Source organism: Anticarsia gemmatalis, chromosome 10, assembly GCF_050436995.1.
Source record: "Anticarsia gemmatalis isolate Benzon Research Colony breed Stoneville strain chromosome 10, ilAntGemm2 primary, whole genome shotgun sequence".
NCBI lineage: Eukaryota > Metazoa > Arthropoda > Insecta > Lepidoptera > Erebidae > Anticarsia > Anticarsia gemmatalis.
Window position 1 is genome coordinate 6,190,807 of NC_134754.1, and position 25,112 is coordinate 6,215,918.

General features: G+C 34.8%; 1 protein-coding gene across 2 annotated transcripts; it reads right to left on the minus strand.

The window, feature by feature from the left end:
* Positions 1-6,050: 6,050 nt before the first annotated feature.
* Positions 6,051-24,525, minus strand: LOC142975891 (D-beta-hydroxybutyrate dehydrogenase, mitochondrial). Of its 2 annotated transcripts, none has more exons than XM_076119020.1 (8): positions 24,367-24,525; positions 21,756-21,890; positions 18,288-18,467; positions 13,489-13,692; positions 12,269-12,422; positions 10,936-11,123; positions 8,560-8,733; positions 6,051-7,714 (listed from the first exon to the last, which is right to left on the minus strand). In XM_076119020.1, the coding sequence occupies exons 2-8, from the start codon at positions 21,864-21,866 to the stop codon at positions 7,556-7,558; spliced, it is 1,170 nt and encodes a 389-aa protein (XP_075975135.1). In that variant the 5' UTR covers positions 21,867-21,890; positions 24,367-24,525; the 3' UTR covers positions 6,051-7,555. The 2 variants fall into 2 exon arrangements, with proteins under 2 accessions (XP_075975135.1, XP_075975136.1); XM_076119021.1 differs by having other exon boundaries at positions 21,756-21,902; positions 24,367-24,517.
* Positions 24,526-25,112: the final 587 nt, after the last annotated feature.

Consider the following 25,112-nt stretch of genomic DNA (forward strand, 5'->3'; position numbering starts at 1 on the left):
GTAAACGAGCATTGAGTAGGTACTGAGGGCCAGGTACACAAGGGCGGTCGTGGGGGTCACGTTCGGTCACAGAGCGGCGCGACGGGCGAGGATCAATATAGTCTCCCCTACAACTCATCCCCCCTCCAGTACTTTGTACTAGAATGCAATTTGCAACTTACAGTTCAACAGCTTCGTCTATCACAACACGAAGGTGGTTTAGTAATTTGATATAGGTACCTACCTACAATATTTAAAAAGAAATATTATCTGTCATTGGTCATTGGAAATCTTAATACCTACCTAATGATTTGGAAATAAAGCCAGCTAAATATGTTTACCCACGAAATAATTTATTTTAAAAATACCAAAGTAATTTGGTAACTTAGATGTCGTCACATCACCACGGTATCTGACTGACTAGCGCTTCCATATCCTTTGTACCCAGAAGAATTTTTAATATCTGCAGTATCCACCTAGACCTACCTAATGCGCCTATAACATTACCTACCATTGCGGAGCTGGATAAAGCTTTTCTACGGTTATTTGACTCACTAAATGAGTTTCCTCAAACTCCGGACTAGCTAAATCGGTTTTTCGCATCGAAAGAGGTAAGTTCACCCAATTTCATCAAAAGCCTGGGGCTAACTTTCATTTTGTCAACAAATAAGTATACGATATTGGAAAATCACCTGCTTTTGTAAGGGACTGGCGGCTTATGTTCAAAGTTTGCTATGTAGGTAAGTAAAATACGTAGGTACTTATCCTACTAAAGGTTATTATTATATGTTTGTGTAGTTAAATTTAATTTTAAAACGTTAAGAAATTGGTTTAGCCAGCGAAAGGAATAGTGTAAGTTACATGCATTATTAAAAGCGAAGGAGTACTAGAGTTCACGGCAAACGCCCCATCTGCATTGTTTGAATAATATATTTATCTCATACAATACCCAAGCAAGCGTACCTACATATACTGCATTATACCTAATTCATTTTTAATTTTTCATCTATTGAAAAGTCTTAGTTAGATTAGGTTCATTAATATTAAAATCTGATCCGACTACAGAAACATTACGTTTCGCACTTGGTTGATTTCTTCCGGGTACCAATCGATCAAGTACCTATGTATAATGTTCCCAAATCCCGTTCGTCATTATAAATCGACATATTAAAATGCAAAGTAAGTTTTATTAGTTTTTAAATCGATTAAATCATCATGAAAATACACTTGTTATAAAAATCAGCTGTAGCGTTTGTTAGCCATCCGTCAGCATCACCCGTCAGTGCAATGTGTCAGCATCGGGTCATAAATCGTTCATGGGATTTAATCAATCGGTAGACGGTTTATAAAAATCGTGTGCTTAGGTATCCAGCTTAACTTGACCCAGTAACATTATTATATACCCACCTAAATATAAAGTTCTATATTCCGAAAGAATTTCAATTTACCAAATGGACTGTTTGTTGGTAATTTATGTACGGAGCGAGAGCCAGGCCTCGTTCTTAAATATTAGGTAAATATTTAAAAATTGAACACTTAGGTCTTTTTTTCGTTTTCATTGATACTAATGGTGATTATTCCTCGAATAAAGTTATTTGATGATGAAATAATCGGCTCTAAAAGTTACCTAAAGCAAAAGTGAAAAGTTGTTGTGTTTAATAGAAATCCAACGCATGTTTATTCATCCATTTATTGCTTTTAATATCCTCTCTCTAGTAAGGGTTTCAACCTTTTTTTCATAATATCTAGATTAGTTGGCAGTTACTGTTATTAAAAGAAAACTTCGTCTATCTAAACAAATTCACTATTAACGAAGGGAGGATATTCCCTCTCCTATGATAGGAGATTCCCTATTTACGAGCATCTCAGCAACTTATATTATGATATCTAATGAAAAAAAAACAGAAAATAAATCTATGTCTACCGCAAAAACGAACATTCTCACAACAAAGTAAAGAGGAACTGCAATACGTTACTAACACTTGAACGCTTCTGAGTAAAATTCATGTGTATACAACGTTTTATTCAGCGGAGGTAAAACTTTCACGGAGTCATATTTTTCAGTGACAGTGTACAGCTATTTGTAGGCGAGGCGAGGCAGGCGGTCTCGGCGGTATAATGTAGTCTCGTCGACACGATACATGCATCAGAAGAACATCATAGCTATGTCCGGATGTCGTAATATGAAGCTGGAAACTTTGACGTCCGCTTGGGATATAAACACTCCGAATAAAAACAGCATTTCAAATTAAAATTCCAGTGAAACTAGATTGCGATGTCGATTATTTATTTAGTTAAGAATTAAGAGGTAACCAAGTAATGTAGTTATTTACTTAATACTAATGTCTTCTTGTAAGTACATTATTTCAAAATTTCAATTTTACCCTTTTAAACTGCCGAATATTTCCTCACTGATATTAATACACCCCCTCACGTATCTTTGTAGGTAGGCACAACAGTTCAATTTCAGACGCAACTATACAGAAACACGTTTGCGGATTTTCATTAAAAATACTCTGCAGTTAAAATAACTATTTTCGCGAGAAATATCGGAAATGGGTTTCTCCCACACAAAATTGCACGCCAGCCCAGAATCGCTTTTGTACTGTTTATTTTATGACGTAAGAGCCTCTGTCAATACCCGCCAAACAAAAGATATGAAAACATTTTTTTATATGTTATGTAAGTACAAATACAGGCTAGTAGCAAGAATAAATTGAGTACATTGTATGTATTTCTTTTTCCCTGTTTGCTACGCAAATAGGTGACTGTGTGTTGTGCATGCATTATAAATACTATTTCCAGTCGCCACAATAGAATACGAAAAAGGAAACCTATCTCATCCTTTTTGTATAACGCCAGGTATTGTCAGTGTACGTACAGACGTAGCCTTTGGCTGCAGCCCACATGACCTTTGTAGCTCGGCATTCAGGTCGAGGTCGAACAGCTGACCTCAGGTTTCTACGGGCATAATAAAACTAGCACCAAAGTATTGCAATTTGTACCAGCGCACCGCAAATCTACCAGCCATCGGAAACCGATATGCGCAATTAATTTAGACTTTGAAATGGAATAAGGACAATATGTACTGTAAACATAATATTTAAAATTAGGTGTCACTTTTGCTTGTGGTAGAATAACTATTTAAAAAAACAACTTTACAGTGAGTTTTTGGGTCATCGGATAGTCATTTATCTGCGTTCAGTGAACAGGCACGTGCTAGGAATTGGGTAGATCGTTTTTGCAATGACATACCTATTTGAAAACCCGTGCTATAGCACGGGTTTTCAAATAGAAAAGTGTCTTTTAATAATTCGTTTCACTTTGCCTTGGAACCAGTATTTTATTCAATAAAACATAATCTACTTACGGAGACCCTTTGTGAGGTGTCAGCCAAAAAGATCCAAAATAGAAAAGTGAATTCAATTATGTTTTAAAAAGTCTGACAGCTTTTTATAACCAAGTCCTTTGGTTCTGCCTACGCAATTATTACATAAATGTACAAATGTGTCTGCTAAAAAAGGATTTGAAATTTAAAATCAAAAATGGCTTGACTGCTCCCGGCTCAATTGTTGTGGGTTTTTTAGCGAAAGAATGCCTTTTGAGGCTGACTGGTTGTAAACGTACTCTTCAAAGTCGTGCTATATTAGTAAACAATTTTAGTAATGGATTATCTCGTGTCTCAGGAATGCAGTCGTATCGAAAACTTACTACCGTAACGTAGGAGCTTCAATTGTAAATTGTCGTTGTCACTAACAGTAACAGGTCGTCGTTAAACTGACCTCAACATTTATATCTCCCCGTTGTGTCATCCATTTTTACGAACGATCTATTATTAGTACGCAATAACATTTAATATGGTGTGCACTTGTTAATAAATGACTAGGTATATGCGTTTAATAAAAATATTCTTTCACGTTCCTTTAAATAAACTCTGAATGATAATGAAAATCCTTCCGTAATAAGCTAAGTCTTAGTAAAATAATGCTCGGTTCCTTGGAATTTCTAGTTCAATAAGAAAAACAACACAGGTGCTGAAGAGGACAGATTTTATCAAAACTATAAAAGGACTTTTACGACGACAGCACACGTAAAACAACAAATGAATGTGAACACCAATCTTCATAGACAAAGTAGATGTTACGATACACACATGAAGCTTCGGACATTAGGTCTACTATGTCCATGTTATTTATGAAACTTTCAAAGTTAAAATTCTTAGGCTACAAGCAAGCGTTTATTAATATTAAAGGTAGAGCCATAATCAAGATGCAGCGTTATAAAAGTTTTGTTAAAATATCTACGTAATAAACTTCGCAATAACTTACTGTGCCTGTAATATCGTGGATCTTTATTAAATTTTTTGTTCTTTTTATCATTATGTTGCATTGCGTTTTAAGACAGCAAACTTTTCTAGAATTATATCAAAGACAGTTGTATTTATACACGTATGGTCACGACATCATATCCTCAAGTAATTTATAATAGTTAAATAAGAATCTTTTAGCTTCGCAAAGCGTTAGGATCATTTTTATGAGAGCCATAACATTACTCATGCGAATCATGTTTTTATGTCATATTCGGCTAAATTAAGAAATAAAGAGAAAGTTTTAATTAAAAGTAGCTACATAGAAATTAGGTAAGTATATGTATAAGTCACGGTAATGATGTACGATTTGTTAGATAAAGCTTTAATGCGGACGAGCAATTGTATGGAATGGCCTGATTCCTATGGCGTCTATAACACTGAGAAATTAAAACAACAGCTTGCTTCTAATACTACAGCTCTGTGGAAACAGCTCCTGAATTGTTCACATCTCATCTCGTAATAACCGCGCTTAGTACATGGACTAACTTGGATGACAACGACAAACTACGATGTCATTACTATTTAGTGCACAGGTGTATGTTCCACGACGGCATAGTCTATTTGTAGGTTGGGGACATGTGCTGCTTCTTGGCGTGTACGTATATTAATTTGACCTGCTTTTATAAAAGCTTGTTGAAAGGTAACATTAGGTAATCCTTACCAACCACTCTAAGACTTACTCAGAGACAGAAAAATATAACTTCATTAAATATAATTAAAGTATAGCAAAGTGGGTCAACAAGCAGCGAGTCGGTGGAGCGATAAGTCGACCGATGCTGCGCTTTCGGTAACTTCGACCAGCTTTGGGAAAATCGTACTCCGTGTTATGATGTAACTTTGCCTACGAGTTCTGCCCCATCTTCTCGAATATACACTCGGTTTTGGTAAAGTTGGTCCACATAATTATGTACACTTACTTCTAGTTAGGAACTTTACATTTACTACACCGTAGAAGATGATAATAGAATATATTTTTTAATCTTAAAGTTGCTCTTTAAATGTTAAGTAATTTAGACCGTAATTAGATCAACTCAACACATTTACTTCACTTACGAGTTAAAAATAGGTAGCGGAACACGTGAACCTTTGCTCTAAGTAATATATCACCATTATTTTAATTAAACTCACCTTTGCTAAACGGGGCGTACGAAATGTTAATGAATTAAAGGTTGGTGAAATTGTGTATGTGTAATTTTCTTGACCAAATAGAGGTATTGTTTTATGTACGGAAACTAGATTTTGATAAATTGTCATTAGTTTAGAACTTGTTCACCGGTTCAAATAAAGGTCTTTTAATGTAATGTTCTCTAATTTATTGCGCTCAGCTCAAAACCCACCACTGGTATGTAAATGCCGCACGACTCCTGTTTATATATGAGCCGTGCATACATTCACAACTTAATTACGTTCCTGGTAAACATTTGAATCAAAATAGACGAAAATTACAACGCTATATTAATATTAATTGAATGTTCAAGGTTTCAGTTAACATGAAAATTTCCTAATATATTATGTGTATATTATATCATAAATAGCTCTCAAGTAGCCCTGAGGTACCGCCACGTGTAATGATTGCATGCTTCAGAAAACTTTGCATGCTTGAGAGTTTTTCAGAACGGTTCTTATGGGAATGCAAAGCTCTCAACCCGCACCTGACCAGTGGCAGTGTGGTGAAAGATTCCTAACTAGTAAAACAACAATGAAATATTTAATAATTTTAATAAAAAGACATTTTATAAAATTATCTCACACACGATAAAACTATAATAATACTAAACAGTAAAGGATTAATCTGTCTGTAGGTCGCACTTAAATGCACTTCAAAAATGCAGCAAGCGGGTAGTGGAAATGTATATTTATAATTTCATAACACTCCACATACCAGCTGCATTTTTAACAAAATACGAATACACACACCTAAAGCAATTTATTTGAAACAAAAATGAGATGAAACATTTGTTATGTATGGTGTAGCGACAGAATGGTTTCGTTTCTGTCGTATATACGAGTGACAGAGGCTGATGACCGTGAATCAATGTAAGGGTACATTTAATCAATATACTATACACAACACGTAAGACAAATATTTTACATTCTATCTACACTTATGAATATACACGACTAGAAATGATAATAACAATATAAATGAGGTTAAGAAAAGTCCCTAAAAAGTTATTACCAATCTCACTATACATTTCTTTTAGTTTGTATGATGGAAAACCACACGTTAAATGCGAGAATGGACTAGCAACATACGCAACTGACAGATTTGATCGAGCGCCAACAAATAATCAGGTCAAGCCGACCTGAGTACTAAGATATAGTCACTTATCTATTCATCAAGTTTAAAAATACAATGACATTTTCATAGAATTATTTATGTTACAGCTGATATTTTAAAATGGTAACTAAATCTTACACAACAATTTTCCAGTGTAATCATAGAGCCATTATTTCTAGCTGGAAGATGTATTACCTTTTAATAAATACAATTTAATGTAGCTAATATAATCACTAGCTTCTTTTCAAATCAACAAATAAACTAGTAATATTATGCCTGTAATCGGAATTTGGAGCGTGAACGGTTTAAAGACAACTTTTTTGGGAAGCTACTGTAAAACGTGTTTAAGTGGATTGGAGCCGGCCAGAATAGTCTATAAACTGTCTCTAACTTATGTAACTCAAGTACATTGCATGTGGGTTACATTTGGCACACGGTAACTTCGTTACTCACGTATTTTGGTTAGTAGCAGATGCTTACTAATTGTTTATACCGATACGCGATGTTGCGCCAGTTATATCACCAGACGTTTACATTTGGCACGTTATCGCATGAAGCTTTAAAGGTAGAGACAAATAATCTCTTGATTGGTTTATCATGACTCAGACTTTAGAAATATTCTTATTTAAAATAAGACTTTTGATAAAGGTCATCCACCGTGAATGAAAGAATCTTTATTCCTTTGTGAAATTGTTCGGTCGTTCGTAAACAAAGTTCGTAGTGAAAAGTGAATTTCTCATTTTCATAGAAAGTACAATCAGCAGCATGGTCTTCTGTACGAATAAATTTTTCACATTTGACCTTTGTTTTGGGCAAATTTAAAATCGTAGCGTTCTAATAAGCCACGTTACAATACGTAAAGAGGATCAGTGAAACAGAAGGCGAGGTATTATTCATTAGGTGGAACGTTGAGCAAGGCTTCTCGTTTAATCGGTATAGAGGCCTTCGTAGAGGGAGCGCGGCATGTGCTCAGCCAGCAAGGACTTAAGTTTCTCCCTGGGGGAGACGGGGGTGTAGCGGGCGAGCGGGAACGTACGTGTCACTCCATCACTCAGCGCACGTGTAACAGCGGTCAGGTCGGCGTCCTAGTGGAAAATAATACAACTCATTAGTTATCGTAACCGTACCCTAGCTCTAACGTGATCGCACTATTAATCCAACACCAATTTATATACTACTACTATCTATATTATTATGTATAAAACGTTGTTGAGTTGGTTGCGTCAATAATGTAGAAAACTAAATGACACAAATTTTGTCTACGTCTATTTGTGTATTTAAAAACTCTACGAGATATATTATGTTCTACCTAATTATAATTCTTAACGTCATCTACTGAAATTAAACTAGACTTTTATAAATAATCTACGTTTCCAACTGTTGAATAAATAACGTGTCGACATAAATATTATAGTTAGGTAACCATAGGTTGCTGACCGTACAAAAATGGTAGACATAATGGATGTTGTTTTCGCTATTGAAAGGTCGGCTTTTGATATTGTTACAACGTTAACACCAACGTAATTACTGGAACCGTTTATTTCTTCGTTAACAATTAATGACATTAACCAAATCCGTTGGTAATTATTGATTATGCAATCGTTAATATTTATTTATTCGGTGCTTACAGCCCGTAGATTGGTATGTTAATGCTGATGTTTCTGCGAGAGTTATTTAGCGAGAGTGTTTCATACTTCCACACACTTACTCTGTTAAATATCTCGTGGGAATATCAAGATCTTACATTTATTTCTTTTAAAATAGTTCATTAAAATTTGTTAACGAAAGTAGATAAATGTTCGTCTATTTAAGTTAGTGAATTGTACTGTACTGGGAGTTCACGCCGCAGCGAGACGGCAGTGTCGGGTACTTTTGTAAGTAAAGCTATAAATACGGGCAATTTAAGCGTAGTCACGTATTTGATACTTACAGCGCTTTTGGTGTACTTCTCAAGGCTTCGTAGGGCTTGCTCGAAATAGTCTTCGCCGTATGCGCCTTTTTGTTCGTCGCTCAGTCTCTTCCACATGTCGCGAGCTTGTTCGAGAAGTTTCTCTTCTGAGAGCCACGCGCTGCCGGTTGTGTATTCGCCAGCCGCTACCACCACCTGGCAACGATAGGTACAAATCTACATTTAGACACTAGTGTGAAAGAGCAAATGAACATTTAACTCTTTGAGTTTCAAGGTTTACCGGTGCTCTGTCAAATAAATTATATTTCTCAATTAGTCAAAACAAATTTAGATCTAGTCAGTCAGCCATTATGGACGCATATTGTAATGTATTATATAAACTTAAATGTAATGTTTAGTCGCATATCATGGCGTTTTACCTCAATAGAAACATATTATGTTATTGTTACATACACTGTCATTTTCTTCATTCGATGAGATATAATATTGTAATAGGTGAATATTTTTGTGAATGTACACAACGGTCACTCAACTATTCGTATAATGTGCGTCGTCATAATACGTGTCGTGTAAACGTACACAGTTTTAATACATCACATTGGCATCCGATCCGTATTGATCTGGGTGTACCTACGCATCATGGACTGGGATACATATGGAATAGGTGATTTACGTAACACGACGGCCATCGCCCACGTATGTATAATTTGCTAATGGATATTCATGATATCTATCAACGTTTATTTAAAATTTCGCTCAATGTTTGACACTACTGTGATCTCGTACATAATAGAAACCCACTGAACTAGAAAAGATATTATATCACATGCCTGTCCCTGAAGGAAAGTTTACCAAAGGTTGGGATCATTGGATGGAAGGGGATAATTTATGTTTAAAGGAAGCTTATATACATTGTTGGTTATTTAAGTGTTCGTGAATTGATGAAGAAACGTTGATAAACAGGGAAGATTAATTACTTACTCAGATAATTCTTTTCCTTCAGACATTAAGAGTGGGCGTCTGTACTAATTGCCCTGTAGTTTTAATACGGTGATTTTATATAAATATTTTTTGTGCTGTATTTATTTTAGAGTATTTCAATAAAAAGTGCCAACTGCTTCATTAATTTTGCACGTACAACATTTCTTTTCCACAGCACTACAATTTTAGAACATTTCCAGTGGTGAATCAGCGGTCATATTATCTAGGAAATAAAAATATTGCAGTTGACGTCAGGAAATGTCTATTCAGTGCGTCAAAGACTCTAGTTTTTATACACTTATGTGTTTTAGTATCCATGGAATGAAAAGTGCTTGGTGATACCGAAATAGAAGAAACAGCTCAATATAGTTTAGTTGCGGAGTAAGATGTTTAGGTCAAAGTGGTGCTCAGCAAGCTAATTTATTTGTGAACGTGTGTATCTATCACATTGTTTTTAAACAGGATTACAATGAACTCGGTTATCAACATGAATAATAGGATATGACGAATATATTTTAACATAGGAATAGACCTGTCACAGTTGAACGTAGGTCTTATTGTCTTGAATACTTGCTTCATAACGCAACACAAAGGAGCAGTCATAATTTATCTCTAGACCCGTTCGCCATAACGCTCATCCTTTCAATGTCAAGTACGAGGTCTATTCAAGCTCGTATAATAAAGCCAAAATTATGCAACACGTTGTTTCGGGAGATATTCGCGGCTAGAGATATGAAATATTAAAACACCTCTGTTGCAGCTCTGACCTCTTGACATGAAATGAAGGTTAATATCGCGGTACCAACCTACATCTGTTTTGACTAGGGTTGACTGATTCAACTGTTTGTGGATGAAAAAAATAAACAAAAATTTGCTTTTTCTTTAAATAACACATTTTGTCAAAACGTTTTTAAGAAACCAGAAAAACTCGGAACCAGAAAAGCCACTTTAGTTATAATCACATTTTAAGTTACTGCTTTAAATGTCTAAAATTAGTTTTTGGGAACCCTATGAAAACCGGACCGTACTAATCTAGCTCAATTAGCACTGCACTTCACAAATGGCTACTGTTCGCTTTACCCCTACATACATTCGTTTAAATTAAGCTTTTTAGCTCTAACGCGATCGAGTATAGTATTTAATGTTTTATTTTGATTCTGATAGTGTACGATCGGTTATAAATGCAGAAGAAGCTCCACAAAACGATTCGACTTACTCTAATTCAAGTAAATATGAATGGCGTGGAATCCTAGCGATATTAAGACGTTAAACTTTGAGCCGATATCTACAGAATACGTTACCAATCTTAATATACAGAGCAATTACAATGAAACAAATAAATCGATGTGTTTAACAGCCGATCAAAATGGTTGGATTTTGTCAACGTTCCAAATGTGAGGTATTTGTTCTACTTACGACATCGACTCCTCGTGGTTTGAGTTCACGGCGGAGGCAGGCGGCGAGGGCGTCGAGGGCCGCGAGGGAGGCAGCATGGACGCCTCGGACTGGAGCAGCCACATGGGTCAGGATCGACGAGGCCAGCACCACGCGGCCACGGGCGCGCCTCACCAGGGGCAACATCACCTGTACTAGCCGCGCGGGACCTGTTACCAAACAAAGCAAACTATAAAACTCAATTTTGAGACGCGATAAGATATTTGAACAAAACTTTTTAAAATCACCATAGATGATATAATTGGGTTGAGGTCGCAACTGGCTAGTACAAAACATTAAATTATGTATACATATTATACTGTTTTTCAGTGCATCAATTTTGATGCAAAGAACTCATAAGAATTTTAACAACTTAGTAAAAATGTGAGGTATGATCCCAGGAGTTGTAAATACATATAAAAGCCTTCTTGTACTTATGTCAAAGGTGACTAAACGGGCCAAAAGAAAATCATGAAATGTTACAGGATTTAAAAAAATATTTTTGTAAATACGAGAGGAATCGTAAATAGATTAGTAATTGCGTCTTGTCAGCGCGTCTGTGAAATCCGCCTTAGACTTTCTGTCCTTGGAAACGCCTACCTTACTTAATTACTTTTACGATTCTAGTACCTAGCTATAATCAGTATGCTCACTAATTAGTATCTAACCAAGTATAATAACAGCCTATCGCTGGGCAAAAATCGACATTGTATTCTCTGAATGGTTTAATTACTAAGTATTGTTCTGTTCTGAATCTAATTACCATTGCTTTTACTATAGTTTCTAAAGAAAATAGATTAATGATATACATGTTAAAGTTAAATAGATAAACATCATCAAAATAAGCTAAAGCAGCTATTTCAGATTGAAATAACCCGACATAAACCTAGTTAGACTAGTTAGCGATGAAGACATCAAAATGGACGTAATGAGTCAAATAAACGTTTATTAAAACCGAGAGTTCCAACAGTAAACAAGTTATTTTTAGATCATGTCGATCAAAATATCAATTCCGAATAATGTTATGAGAAAATGAAATAACCAACCAGAAATTAGTACAACGATACTTGCGTAAAATGTACCAATGTATGTACCTTTTATGTAGCCTAATAATTCGTTATCATATACAAGGAAAACAATACATATACGCTTGATATATAATATGACAACACAATATTGAACCTTGTTCAATGACAACGTCGGCAGCATATTAAGGTCCTCAAAGTACTAGTAACGCCATCTACCGGAATTTTCAGTTATTAATAAGCAAGGGCAGTATAGTCGTAGCGCCTCGTAGCTCCGTAGCAAGACTCACCCAAGAGGTTGACATCCATCGCACGTTTGATAACGGAGAATGGCACCCATTCTAGTTCGCCGAGTGCACACCACGATTCACAGTTTATAATAGCCCAGAGTCCTTGAGCGCCCTCTGGTAAATGGTCCACGATATATAGAGAGGCCGAGAGGATCTAAACAGAAAATAAGGTTAACATTACTCCAACTCGCCACTAGATTTCGTTTGCGTGTATAAATGTCTGAAATAGTCACTGAGAAAATGGAGCACATCGAAATCAGTATAATATATCAAACAGTTTTTACAAATTACTGACAGACTCTCGAAAAAGTGTGTCAGGAAAGATTTCTTTAAAATATGCGATACTTTATAAACACGACGTAAACGAGGCCATTATTAATTTGCGTACTTAAAGCAAAGCAAACAAACTGAGAAAACAATAATTAAGAGACTTAAACAGTATACAATGTATTTCAGTATTGTATTGTGTGTTATTTTGTTTCTGGGAAATACTTTTGTGAATCTAATTTGGGCACAAACAAAATACAACCGATAACAAATTGCAAGTTTGTTTCACTCCCAAATTTGGGCAATTAATCTTATCAAAAGTTAGCAGCGTCCCTAGAATCGTAAATATGTTTTGAACTCGTGCGATAGCAGACATTGTCGGTACAAAGAAAAGACAAAGGGCTTTTTTAACGAATGTGCAACAAATTAGGCAAATTTGTACCGCGTTTAGAACAGTACATCGTTTTTAATGTTGAAGAAACGTGGGCGGTCGGCTCCGACCTCGTGATTGTAACATTTTCTTTTTCGTTGGCAACCTGAATTAATTTAGAGTCGAGTACATCCCTAAATTGGGGTTTGCTAGGAGCGGTACACGTACAAAATTAATTTACAAAGACTTTAGCTATGTACCTGTACTACTATGAGACTACAATGGGTGTGTACGGATAATTTTCTGAGATATTGGATATAACATTATTAGATTGGACTCTTTGTCTGAAATAGCTCAGTTTAGCCAAGGGTAATGAAGGTATCAACAGGACTACTTGTCGTCATTATTGCATTAATATGTAATTACATAAATAATACATCACGTCTGTTTCAATTACCTAAAAATTGGGACAAGGTCACTTATGTGACGGATCTTAAATTGTAATGCTGAAAATTATAGATAAGGTTATATAAGTTATCATTAATTTCTCACAATGGGTATCTTCTATTGGATTCTGTCATACCTGAGTTTCTGACGTTATGTCAAGTTGGAGCGTGTGTAATCTTCCAGAACAGTCTTCTTTGAGCATGTCAGCGTCAATGTTTCCAGCTTTACTCTGGAATCCAGCAAACACGTGATAGCCGAGGTCGTCCAGACGCCGAGCCAGAGCGTTGCCCAACACATTGTCACAGCCAGTTACCAACACTGCCTTTCCCGCAGCTGTTACCTATTTAACATAAACAATAATTACAACTAATGTATTATACGTCATTGTAACACTTATTCATGTTTTTATTCACAAATATCATGGATAAAAATACATCCTCGGCAAAAGGTCAGAATTACTACGAAATGAAACTGCACCGGCCAGTGCCTCAGATGGTGAGTTTGGGCATAACACTAAAAATAAATGGTTTCCCTTTCAGCTCACTCGGTATTAAAATACAGTTCTATTTTTGTGTACCTAAAGCAAAACAGTCAACGTATTACGTCAACGAGTAAGACGGTTTGTTGAAAATTAAAACACTTAGCTATATAAAAATATTAATATATCAAAGGTCACGAAATGTTTCCTTTCGCCTTTCATTTACGGTTAGGGTTATCGAGACGCCGTGAACTCCTTTAATCACGCTAGTATTGTTTTTATGTCTGAAATAATTATATCTCATCGGGGCAGGAACGTTTTGCTATATCTGATATAATGGGCGGGCGACGAAATTAAGTTTTCGTCGAAAATAGATGGCGACAGCTTGATTGATGTCCGTTATAATAACAGCTGAGTGAATATTTTATTCAAGCATTTGTTAGTACCTACCTATGCGTGACGCAGTGACGTTCGAGGTTAACTATTTCAGGGTTGGCTGATCGTTAATTCTTAATCTTGTAGTCCTCTCAGTGTTCAAAGTCACGCACCAATCACATATTGTGTTTGCATACATTCGGTAACATAACACAACGTCACGCCGGTTGGGTACACTCAACGGATAAGAAAAGGCGGAATATTGTTCGAAGGTTTACGTTGTCGACAGTCGACAGTCGACATTCTGACACGGTATTATGTGTCACGATTGTAGCGTTGTAATGCTATATTATTGTGTTCAATCTCAAGTAAATGTAAATCATTATTATGTTTCAGGAGAACAACTATATAATATAACTATAGTTATGTATGGATTTGCTTCAGCGGGTGACATAGTTGGGAGTGTTTTTTTGTAAATTATCTAATTAAGAGACAATCCAGAAAGAAATTCTAGTATTATCAAAACCAAGTAGCCGATTAAATAATAAAAATTTATAACAAAAATAGCGTTTCTTAGTTAACACTGTTTTGTTGTAATCATTCGCAGTTCATAAAACCGAAAGTTCAAATGTAGATTCCCTCATAAAAATATTTGGAGTTAGTAAGAAAACACCATGAATATTTTATTTAGTAGTGTCTATTCAGTAAAAACACGACCATTAACCTATTTTAAATCGGACTTTCGAATGGATTGATGACGTAAGTATGGAGGCTGGCACAATGGTACAATTGTTGCAATCTCCTTGGCAATTTATAATGCGACACATTCACACTGACATTTTAAGGGTAATATTACACAATATCTCGGAATATTTATTTTATAAGGTGAGTATGTGCTTTTGGTACATGAATAAACTTATGCTATTTTTGCTTAGTTTCCTTTCTTGTAAAATGCGTTAAGAAATATGACACATATTTTGACTTGCAAGCTCTATTGTAGATTGAAAAATAACTCTTTGAGACATAATTTGTTACGTCGATATTATCAATACTGCATAGATAATATCTCGGATTTCAAAACGAAATTCAAAGGATGCGCTGTTTGATTATACCGGAGACTGTTTCAATTATCCGTGTTATATAGTTAAACAATTTAGTCAACCTTTATTCTATCAGAAATTGTGTTATTGTATCCTCCCCAAGAGAGGCTGCGACCTGATTCCAAATGCTCTGCTCGGCTCAGGTAATCTGCGAGATATTTATTCGTAAAAAGCAAAGGCGTATCCCCACGGGGCGATGATACCGCATTACTTCCCTAATTGTACCCGTCTAATTTGTTTAAAAATGGTAGGATTTCAAGCAAAATTGTTATACACAAAATCTTTATTATATAACAGGAGATAAGGTGAAATTGAATAATTATGAATATTTTCATTCAATTTCATCTTATTATTAATATCTCGTCTTTACATACCTAATAATTACGCAGCAACTGAAGGGTTGACTAGCTCTGTTAGTTAATTATAAAGTTGTAATGACATAAATTATATTGTTATTAAACCTGGCTCATATTTTCCCATAAACTTAGAATCGGTTCGGGGTCAATAACATTTGTTGTTATCCAAGTTATTAAAACTATTTCACCGGCTCTACAATACATATTTTGCTTGTTTGAATAAACCGCTTTATGAGATAAAGGAATTTTGACACATTTCATAAATTAATAGATGATATTGATTTGCCTCTTATAAGTACCTAATTATTTTCTTTGAAGCATAATAAGAGATAAGAAACACTAAATACAATGCAAGCTATGTTATTTCATCTTGTAGTTTGTTGAGATGACTTATACTAGATGTATTTTAAGATTTTAAGGTTCATGCTCCGTTCAAACTCGTAAGTAACAATAAACTTAAAATATACGTCGAGGTACGAGGATAATCGGATAAAACAGATTTGCGAGTCTAGCCACGTTTGGGTGAGGCACAGTCAAAATACAAGAGCTTGGTAAACAAGAGAGCAGATCTACGAAGGTTTAAATCTTGTACCGTGGTTAGGTAACTATTTTGATAGGAACCTTGCATACGTATACATATAGCAATCACAGAAAATTAAACGATTAAGCAAACCGCAAATTAATCTATCTCTAATGATCTTATCTTTGCTTTGTATTTAATACTTCTTAGAAATTATTGTGAAACATTATTCTACTATACCTACTATATGTATAGCAATTAATTACCACGCAAAAAACACGTTCTCTTATAAACAAACGGAAGAACATATTGACACATAGCTCCGTCGTACGTTATCAGAAATGTTCTGATGTCGGAAGGCAACCCACGCGTTTATTTATTTTGTACGAGATCCAAAAAAGCTTAATGCCCCTTAATAACGCGATTACCAGCTTACCGGAGTCGGAAAACTTCTGGTAAAGTGTGACTTTTCAACCGCTTCCTTGTAAATCCTCGACGTCGTCGGTGTTTTTATTATAATTCTCTATTTGGTCAACCTGAGCTAAGAATTTGGTTTAGTTTCTTAAGCACGTACTGGAATTCATTGAACGAAGGCCAAAGACATCTCCATTTGAAATAGGTCGTAGCTAGTGGCAACACATTCACGGACTAATAATACCTAGAGTGCACAACTGCGTGCTTCTAGCTCTGCTTCAGAATATTGGTGACGCACGAGTTTCTGTGTAATCTGTATCTACTTAAGGTTGTTTTGGCATTTAATCTTTTATCTAGTGGGAGTAGTCTACGATTTAGATACCAACAAAAGGCAAAGTGTGGGTGTTAACGACTTTCTTAAGGGAAAATTCTCTAATCCGATGGCGCTATGAATTTTAATTCACTTTGAACCACTTTTATGAGCCTGTACACGTACTTTTAGACTGAATATGAGCGTTCAGTTGTTGTAACCTGGATTTTGTCTGTCTAGAAATTAATGAAGTCTTCTTATAAGAATGAATTTGCAAATCTGAGCACATTAACTATATCTTCTTTAAAACGTAATTGTCAGTACAACATTGCGAAATAAAATATTGGGATTTGTGAATTTATTGGCTGAGTTCAAATGTTTGAGTAAATAGTTAGGTAATCGTTTGTATTTATCCAACACATTATATGAACGAACTTTTACTTTTGAAGCTATTGAACCGAAAAGTTATTTGGTTATGTTATAAGGAGAGAAAACTTGGATAGACAGTCAGACAGTTTTTTTGGAATGTGTATAAGTCGTAAAAACAGCAAGTGGGTGGTGAGTGATGGCATTTCGTTAGTTTTGGCCACAGCAGCATTAGCTTTGTACCACTTTATAGCGACCGTAAAATTAGCAACCAATAGCCCGTATGAACATTTAGTATACGTTTTAATACTAATTCGTGCTCGATTACAAACAAACACTGCTGTGTGTTGGTAAATGTACCGCCTGAGTCAACTCAACAGTAAAGACGAAACAACTTGGAAAACTTGAATTATGATAATTTTAAAATCTTGTTTTGCTTCATACACTCTTGTACAAGTTTATACGTAGGGATATTTCAGCGAATGTAGCTAATGAGCGAAAAGTGTGTCAAAGGTCGCTGAAGTTAAGAGTTCAAAAAACGTGATAATTACAGAAGTCATTTATATTTATATCGCCATTTATTTATGTGAGTATGTGAAAATGAAGATTTTATACCTTTCTTTCGTTTTGAATTCAATGTAGGTATAGATTATTTGATAAAGTTGGGGTTCATTAAAGTGATGCTTTGCCGAAATTGTTTTAAACCTGCTTTGGAGAGAAAAGCTTTCTATTTATCAGAATCTTTCTGCGCGTACAAGATCAGAATACTACTTAGAATGGGATTAGATTTATTTGAGGTCTTGTATTTTATTCAAGTTTTAAAGATCTACGCCAATTTTATTTACATATCACTTTTTGTTCACACCTTTAACGAGCAAACAATTTGTTCAGCTAGTTTTATAGACACAAAAAAAAATAACTATATATATTTTAATATACTATGGTCTTATAGAAAATATTCATTGAAATACACGCCGTCATTTTTTAATTCAATACAGTTTACTAACAAGACTTACCTGCAAGTTATGGTAGAACCATAAGGAGCCGGTGACTGAGATGGAGAACCAGAGGAAAAGCGTGAAGACGGACACTGAACTCAAGTGTAGCGCGTTCAACACAGTGGACAGCACCACGGCTAGAGCGTGGCACAGGACGATCGGCAGTGCGCACCGGTCTATGATGTCCCATGGCACCTCCTGCACAAACAAAGTATTTTACTATACACCTTATACTATTAGGTCGGAGAAAAAGTCTTTTCGCATTATAGTATGTATGAACTTGTAATAAAGTCTCTTTGGCTTCAAGAATCACAAATTTGTACACGGTTCATTAGGTTCCTTCCAGTGAGCTCGCGAGGTACCCAAACTTCGAGCTTTTTTGTGTAGAGAAAAGATTTTATTACAAGTTCATAACATATTATAATGCGAAAAGACTTTTTCCCCGACCTAACACTTTTATTCTTATTACTAATATCACTACTTATCTAAAGCAAAACCTAGAACAACAATAACCTTCAGCAGCTATATGTGCATTGGAAATAATGATCACTTGTTATGACGGCGAGTGAAAATGGCATGAGAGAATATTGAAGTAATTGCATCCTGAAAGTTCTTAAACGAACAAAATTCCCAACCTTGACAATATTTTGCTTATGTGTGGAGGACACTCATGCCTGATAGGAAGACAGTATTGGGTTAAATATTACTCTATATAACACACTCTTACACATTTTGGAAATAGCTTTCCATTTTCTTTTAAAGTATTAAACTGCGAAAAGACATATTGAGATTAAAATGCATACATTTTTGTAGTGACAGATAAAATCTATTCCAGTAAGTCATATTGTATTTCACTTTGTAAGTATCTCAGCCAATGTTCAACATAAATAGGAGTTCCAAGGACGAGTGGGTAGAGAACTTGTGAACACTAAGCAGCAGAACTGAAGCCGAGGAAATATTAGTTTCTAAACCAAGCATATTATTTTTCATTCAATATCACCGTCTCGTTTTTATAAGATGCAGGCCTTGCATTGTTCTGACAATGCAGCAGACTATAAATATAACTATTCGCTGAAAAGATTATTATTAGTAAGGTAGAAAATATAGAAATACTATATTTTTATTCGAAAGATTGATACATCTCATTTATTTTTTAAATTACACAATGCTATTTGTATTTAGGAAAAGCGCGATAACATACTCTATTTCTTTCATTTTCCATATACTCGTAAGATGTTTACTAATCTGCTAAAGTTGGAAAAAGTTGTCGATTAGGTAGTGAAACTACAAGTGTGGGTTTTCGCATCAATCAAGCGATACAATGAATTCTTATGAAGGAAAACAAGTATTAACATACGTATAATATACTGCCCACGTATTTCAAATATAGATATGAAGTACTCACTCATAAGTATACATTATATTTAGCCAAAGGTCATTCGGTATGAACGTTTTAAAGTCTGCGGACTTTTATTTCTGTCCAAAGAGACAATATTTTGTTTGCGTTCTCGAATTAAAGTGTTTATGGTGGCCGCAAATAGAACAAATGAAATCTCTAACTACATACGCAAATCGTTTGAGCAGTCATATTAAATTAAACAAATCTTAAATAACTTGCGTCTTGGGTGAGCTTCCTGTGCTCTCGACAAATCTACATAATATTTCTTTCATGTTTGTCTTCATGTGCTAGCGATCGTGCACTGACTGTGACGAACTTCTAAGATATGCTAATCTTTATTGCTACACATTTTCAGTCTGATACACTAATGACTTCAATTATTTATATAAGGTTTGTATAGACGAAATATAAAATGAATATGTTACTGAATTTTTGCACGAAATACATTAAAGAAAAAAAATATGAATTATAGCTTAATACCATTTTTTTACAATATAATACGAATACAGTGATAAGCCGTATTGGAATATAAAAGTAATTACATAATAATATAACAAATACTAATCTTATGTTTTATTAATATTATTTTTGTATTATAAATCATTTATGTCCATTATATTTTTAAAATGTGTTTAGCCTGGAGCATAATTAGACAAACTCATTTACGTATAATAATATGTTGAAACAATGTCATGTTAAATAATATTACTTATATTTTCTCAAGCCGAATCTCAAACAAAAATAACATAATTAATTAGCATTGTCTATCACAGATATATTAGATACAAAGATATTATTAGAAGCTAGAAAAAATATATATTTGATGTTTAACAGTGGATAAGTATTACAAGGGACTAATATTGCTATTGTATTTACAATATATTCGTACATGTATTCATCACCAGGACTGATTAGATGGAGATTTAGAAATACCTTCGTAACTGAAACAACTCTTATCTCTTCATAAAGGGAAAACAAAAACAGAATAAGCTTTTAGCCCGTGGCTTCCTAGTGATATTTGAAACAACAATCTTTTTATTTCACGTAACGATATGTGGGCAGTTCAATTATTCTACGGAATTAATCCTCTGTATAATTGTATTGGAGTAAATTGCCAAGAGATATACTCAGGTTTAACATTTTCATTCATAAATACAGATATAAAGTTATATTAATAATAAATAACCTACCATGAAGAAAATTTTATGTCAATGTTTTACATTATACCTACAATGTTTTTCATTTCTCACTGTAGCCATAGTTATTATTTATTCTATAGTTATTTGTCATCATTAAAGTACTAGAAAATAATTTAAAACATCCGAATGTTTTAAATCATATTAGTTATTTATCATATTTTTTAAACGTGACTGGTATACCGCAAAACTTTCGCCTCGCAAAAAATTAAAAGTTTGAATGTCGAAACGCGGGTGTATTCTATACATTACAACCTGCACCTACTAGGCGGGTTACATGTTATTAGAAAAGGTTGATATAAGGTATCATTAAAATTATGCAATATTATGAATCAGCAAACTTTCAATCAATTTCAGCCGAAGGTAAGTCCCTAAACACAGTGGGGAAATCCCTCGAGGTAAAGTAAATCCATCATCACACTGTTAACATCTACAACATGACACGCTATACTAACCACCCACGTATTCTCTGAAATAAAACGAACTATCCCACAATATCCGTCACTGATAAATTGAGACATTTACTATTATTTTATGATCAGTTCTAAAATCTAATGATAGCTGTAAATCTATATCTAAAAGATGAAATACTATTTATTGTCATCTCTTCGTTATGATACATTTTATTTTTATTTTCAACTATATTCTTAATTCCAGTGTATGTAGATGTTTCTGCACACAATGTACAGTTTCGTTTTCAAAATAGAGGATTTGATTTGGTAATTAATTAACTTGAGACGCATCGAAAGAAAATCAGCAAAAAAAAAATTATAAGGAAAGGAAAACGGGTTGGTATTAAAGAATGAACTCGCAAATACTAAGTTATACATGGTATCAAAATTTTACGCTATTTGCAAGCTTTTTTATTTCATGTTAGTTATACAAACGTACCTGTGAAGCAGATTGTGAGCCTTTAATGAGTGAGCCTCGCCTCGCTGAAGGGCGCCGGTGCATCGACGGCGCGGTGATGGAGGCTCGGCGGGTGACGTCGCCGGCAGCCATGGTTACTCCTTCAGTTCAATGCTCCTACACCAACAACTGTACTTTAATGAATACGTATCTACGAACTTGAACCAATTTACTAAATCAATAATTTACTGAAGCACATTGGCCGAAGCGATATAAAAATGATATTGTTTGATATTCAAGATCTATTCTTAGATGTCTGTGTCTATTAACGCTAATCATAAACAAAAGGGTATATCCCTAGGCAGCTCCGGTGCAGTGTTACAAATAGAAAGTGCAGCCGATGTAAATGTCGCGAATCTGCCGAGTGCGTTGCGACCGGCGGCCGGGGCGGCCGGACACGCGTTTATTTTTAAGCAAACGGTCACTGTGGCGACCTAAAACGTGCCTGTGCCAGATTTATATGATTTTTGATAGACACCGCGTGGGTGCTATCAATTTAAAGTCAAATCAAAATGTGAATGTAATTCACATCGTTCCGGCGATTGTTTACGGCACCTATAGGAAACTGGATATTTAAAACGAGGCGTATTTTATTTGCAATTTCTTTTTAATGATATGGAAGCTTTATTTAGCTTGGCGATTCCATGAAATGATCGTTCAATGGAAAAGCTATCACATAACCTTCATATCGTTTTGAATTACGCGTTGAACCGTAGCTTGGAACTGTTAATCCAAACAATACAATTTACGCGAGTAAACAATTATTTAATGTCAGCGGTTGATGTAAATTACACTAAAGGTGTTATATGGTTTCTGTTAACGCTGAGGATCCTACTGCCAAGACGTAGGCATAAGTTTTACGGTACAATTAAATACATGTATCATAAAATTATCTCTACTAATTCCGTTTATTTCTTTGTAATGTTGCGACAGCACAACAGTGTCTAAGGATAACATCTAACGGGGATAAATGGGAGAAATAATTGAGCCCAGGCTGCTATGGTAATATTAAAGGTCTACAGTTTCTATTAAAAAAGGGCAAATTTTTCTTGCTGGTTTTTGATGGAATTTGTATTCATGACAACGAATTGCCGGTATTCTTTTTCACGTTTCTACGTCAGTTGCAGCGACGAGACGCCCTTGCTGGCTTATTATCGTTGCTTCTTACTTTACCATTTACTTTACTCGTTTTACGGCGCTATTTGAGAGAAAATCGAACCTCATTTCTTATAATGCAAGAAGCAACTAAATTATATTTTATTTTTAACGAACTAAACGTTTCTAGTACAGTTACTGTACTAACATCACCTTTTTAAAATGTGCTTAAAGTAACTAAGTGTATGCTGATTAGATATTTAACGAAACTATTTATAAATTTAGGATAGGTACAAAATATTCGATAAGAAATTCAGTCTAAATATTTCGTCCCTACAACTGAGTTACAAGCTAATAACGTCTACAATTTTTTTCCACTCTCTAAGGAAAATGGAATCCAACAAAATAAGTTTGTTAAAAATGACACGCGGCCACCAAAATAAATTGGCATGTTTGTTTATTTTTTAGTTAATGTTTTTTGCCAAAATGTCTGTAGTCTGTAATAGTATTAACAAAAAATAAGAGATGGACTAAGTTAACATCGTTCTGTATGATCGTCCGTTGTAGTTCTCCTGCAGCTGCGACTAGATCGGACAACTCGGCTACCTGTTATTTTTTTATTGAACACCAATATTGACTAGAAATAAATATCGATAACCGATTCAAAGTATTGGCTCACAGCCAAATCATAAATGTTTATCTTGAACGGGTATCAAATCGTAAATCGATTTTCAGAACTATTTTAGGAAAAAAGATATCTTGTAAAATACATTATATTATCTTCACCTTCAACTGTATGTATTTTTAGCTGAATATTGCATTTTGTTTTTTACGGTACTCTCTCACATTTTAAAGTTTTACAAACAACATTATGCTAGGTAAAAGGGCACATTGTTTTCTTTTGAAAGCCTTATATAAAAGGAAGTCTACTTGCGTGCTTTTGTTTTTTGTTTCAATTCTGTTTCTTAAATGTCTTTGTTGACGGTTAAAACCAAAGCTTCATTGCCACACTTTTTTCTAGAGAACTCAGTAGAAAAGTCTTGTGGAAAACGTACCAGTGTTCTGTTATACAAACGCACATAAACTCGCACGGACAATGAAGACTTTACAAACTTTTTAATTGGTTTTTGTTGACATTCTTTTCTATTATGATTTTGTATCGCAAGGTATTATTGTATTATAAAAAGCGAGTTGAAATATAAGGTGTTTAAAAACCCGATGATAAAACCCGGTTATGTGTTAAATAACACTAAAATTATAATATTATTAAACAACTTAGTTTCCGACAATAGTAAGAATGTATGAACTTTAAAACAGTTCGATTATTTTTTTATTATCACATACACCCATAGAGACACCACAGACAAATGGAACCACACATTTTCTGACATTTATCATTACATCACTTTAATTTATAGAATCACAAAATTTAGTTTATTGTAAGAGCTAAACGCACTGTCAAGTGTAAAAATAATATTTAAATTCAAATTTCACGTACTTTGATATAAAACGTAAAGAAATGCTGGGCGCTGCTATCGAGTAAATCGGTGCGGCGCATGCGTTTGGTCGGAGTTTAGGGCGGGCGGCGCGTAGCGTACGCGATCTCTCACTGTATGCCGACGCGCGACGAGCCGCGCCGGCGCATTCACGCGTGCGCCAAAATTAAACACATGCGCATTATTATTTATTACAACATTTTCGCCTAGATTGTAAACTCAGATACCTACTCAATGCTCCAGTGTGGAATGTTTTTTGGCAAAACATCGAAACATTAAATCTTCGCCGGTCAGATATTTGTATTTGTAACGAAGGAGAAACTTTTATATACACAATTTAAAGAAAATATGCATTAAAAAGATTCTCTTTCGCAAGTTCAATGTTTTGGATGCTATTTTTGAATTTAAGTGCTTATTATCTGCAGGGTGATCATGAATGTTTGTTTTCCAAATATTTTTGACCTTCAAGCGTTTAAATATTAACGATAATGTGATCCGGTGAAAATACATAAATGCTACAGAGATAAATAATGTCGTTTGGTAACTATTAATCACGTGCACGCGTAGATTCAACATTAAACAGTTGAGTGTTGTGTACGCTCACCAGTGAGTGATTTAAGTGGCCGTGTGTGTAGAGCTCTCCTATGATCTGCCTACGCAGCTATTGTCGCTGCCATGCAGCCGAGCATTCGTTCAATATTAGCTGAGTGCACTAGATACGCATCCAGTACAACTGCATCACTAAACG

What these genes read in the sequence shown, in the direction of transcription:
- LOC142975891 (XM_076119020.1), bottom strand. Translation starts at nt 21,866, where the DNA reads ATGGCTGCCGGCGACGTCACCCGCCGAGCCTCCATCACCGCGCCGTCG. An exon ending in GATGGATGTCAACCTCTTGG is followed by an intron (nt 11,124 to 12,268) that starts GTGAGTCTTGCT and finishes GTTTGGTAACAG; the next exon opens with GTCCCGCGCGGCTAGTACAG. An exon ending in AACCACGAGGAGTCGATGTC is followed by an intron (nt 8,734 to 10,935) that starts GTAAGTAGAACA and finishes TATCGTTGCCAG; the next exon opens with GTGGTGGTAGCGGCTGGCGA.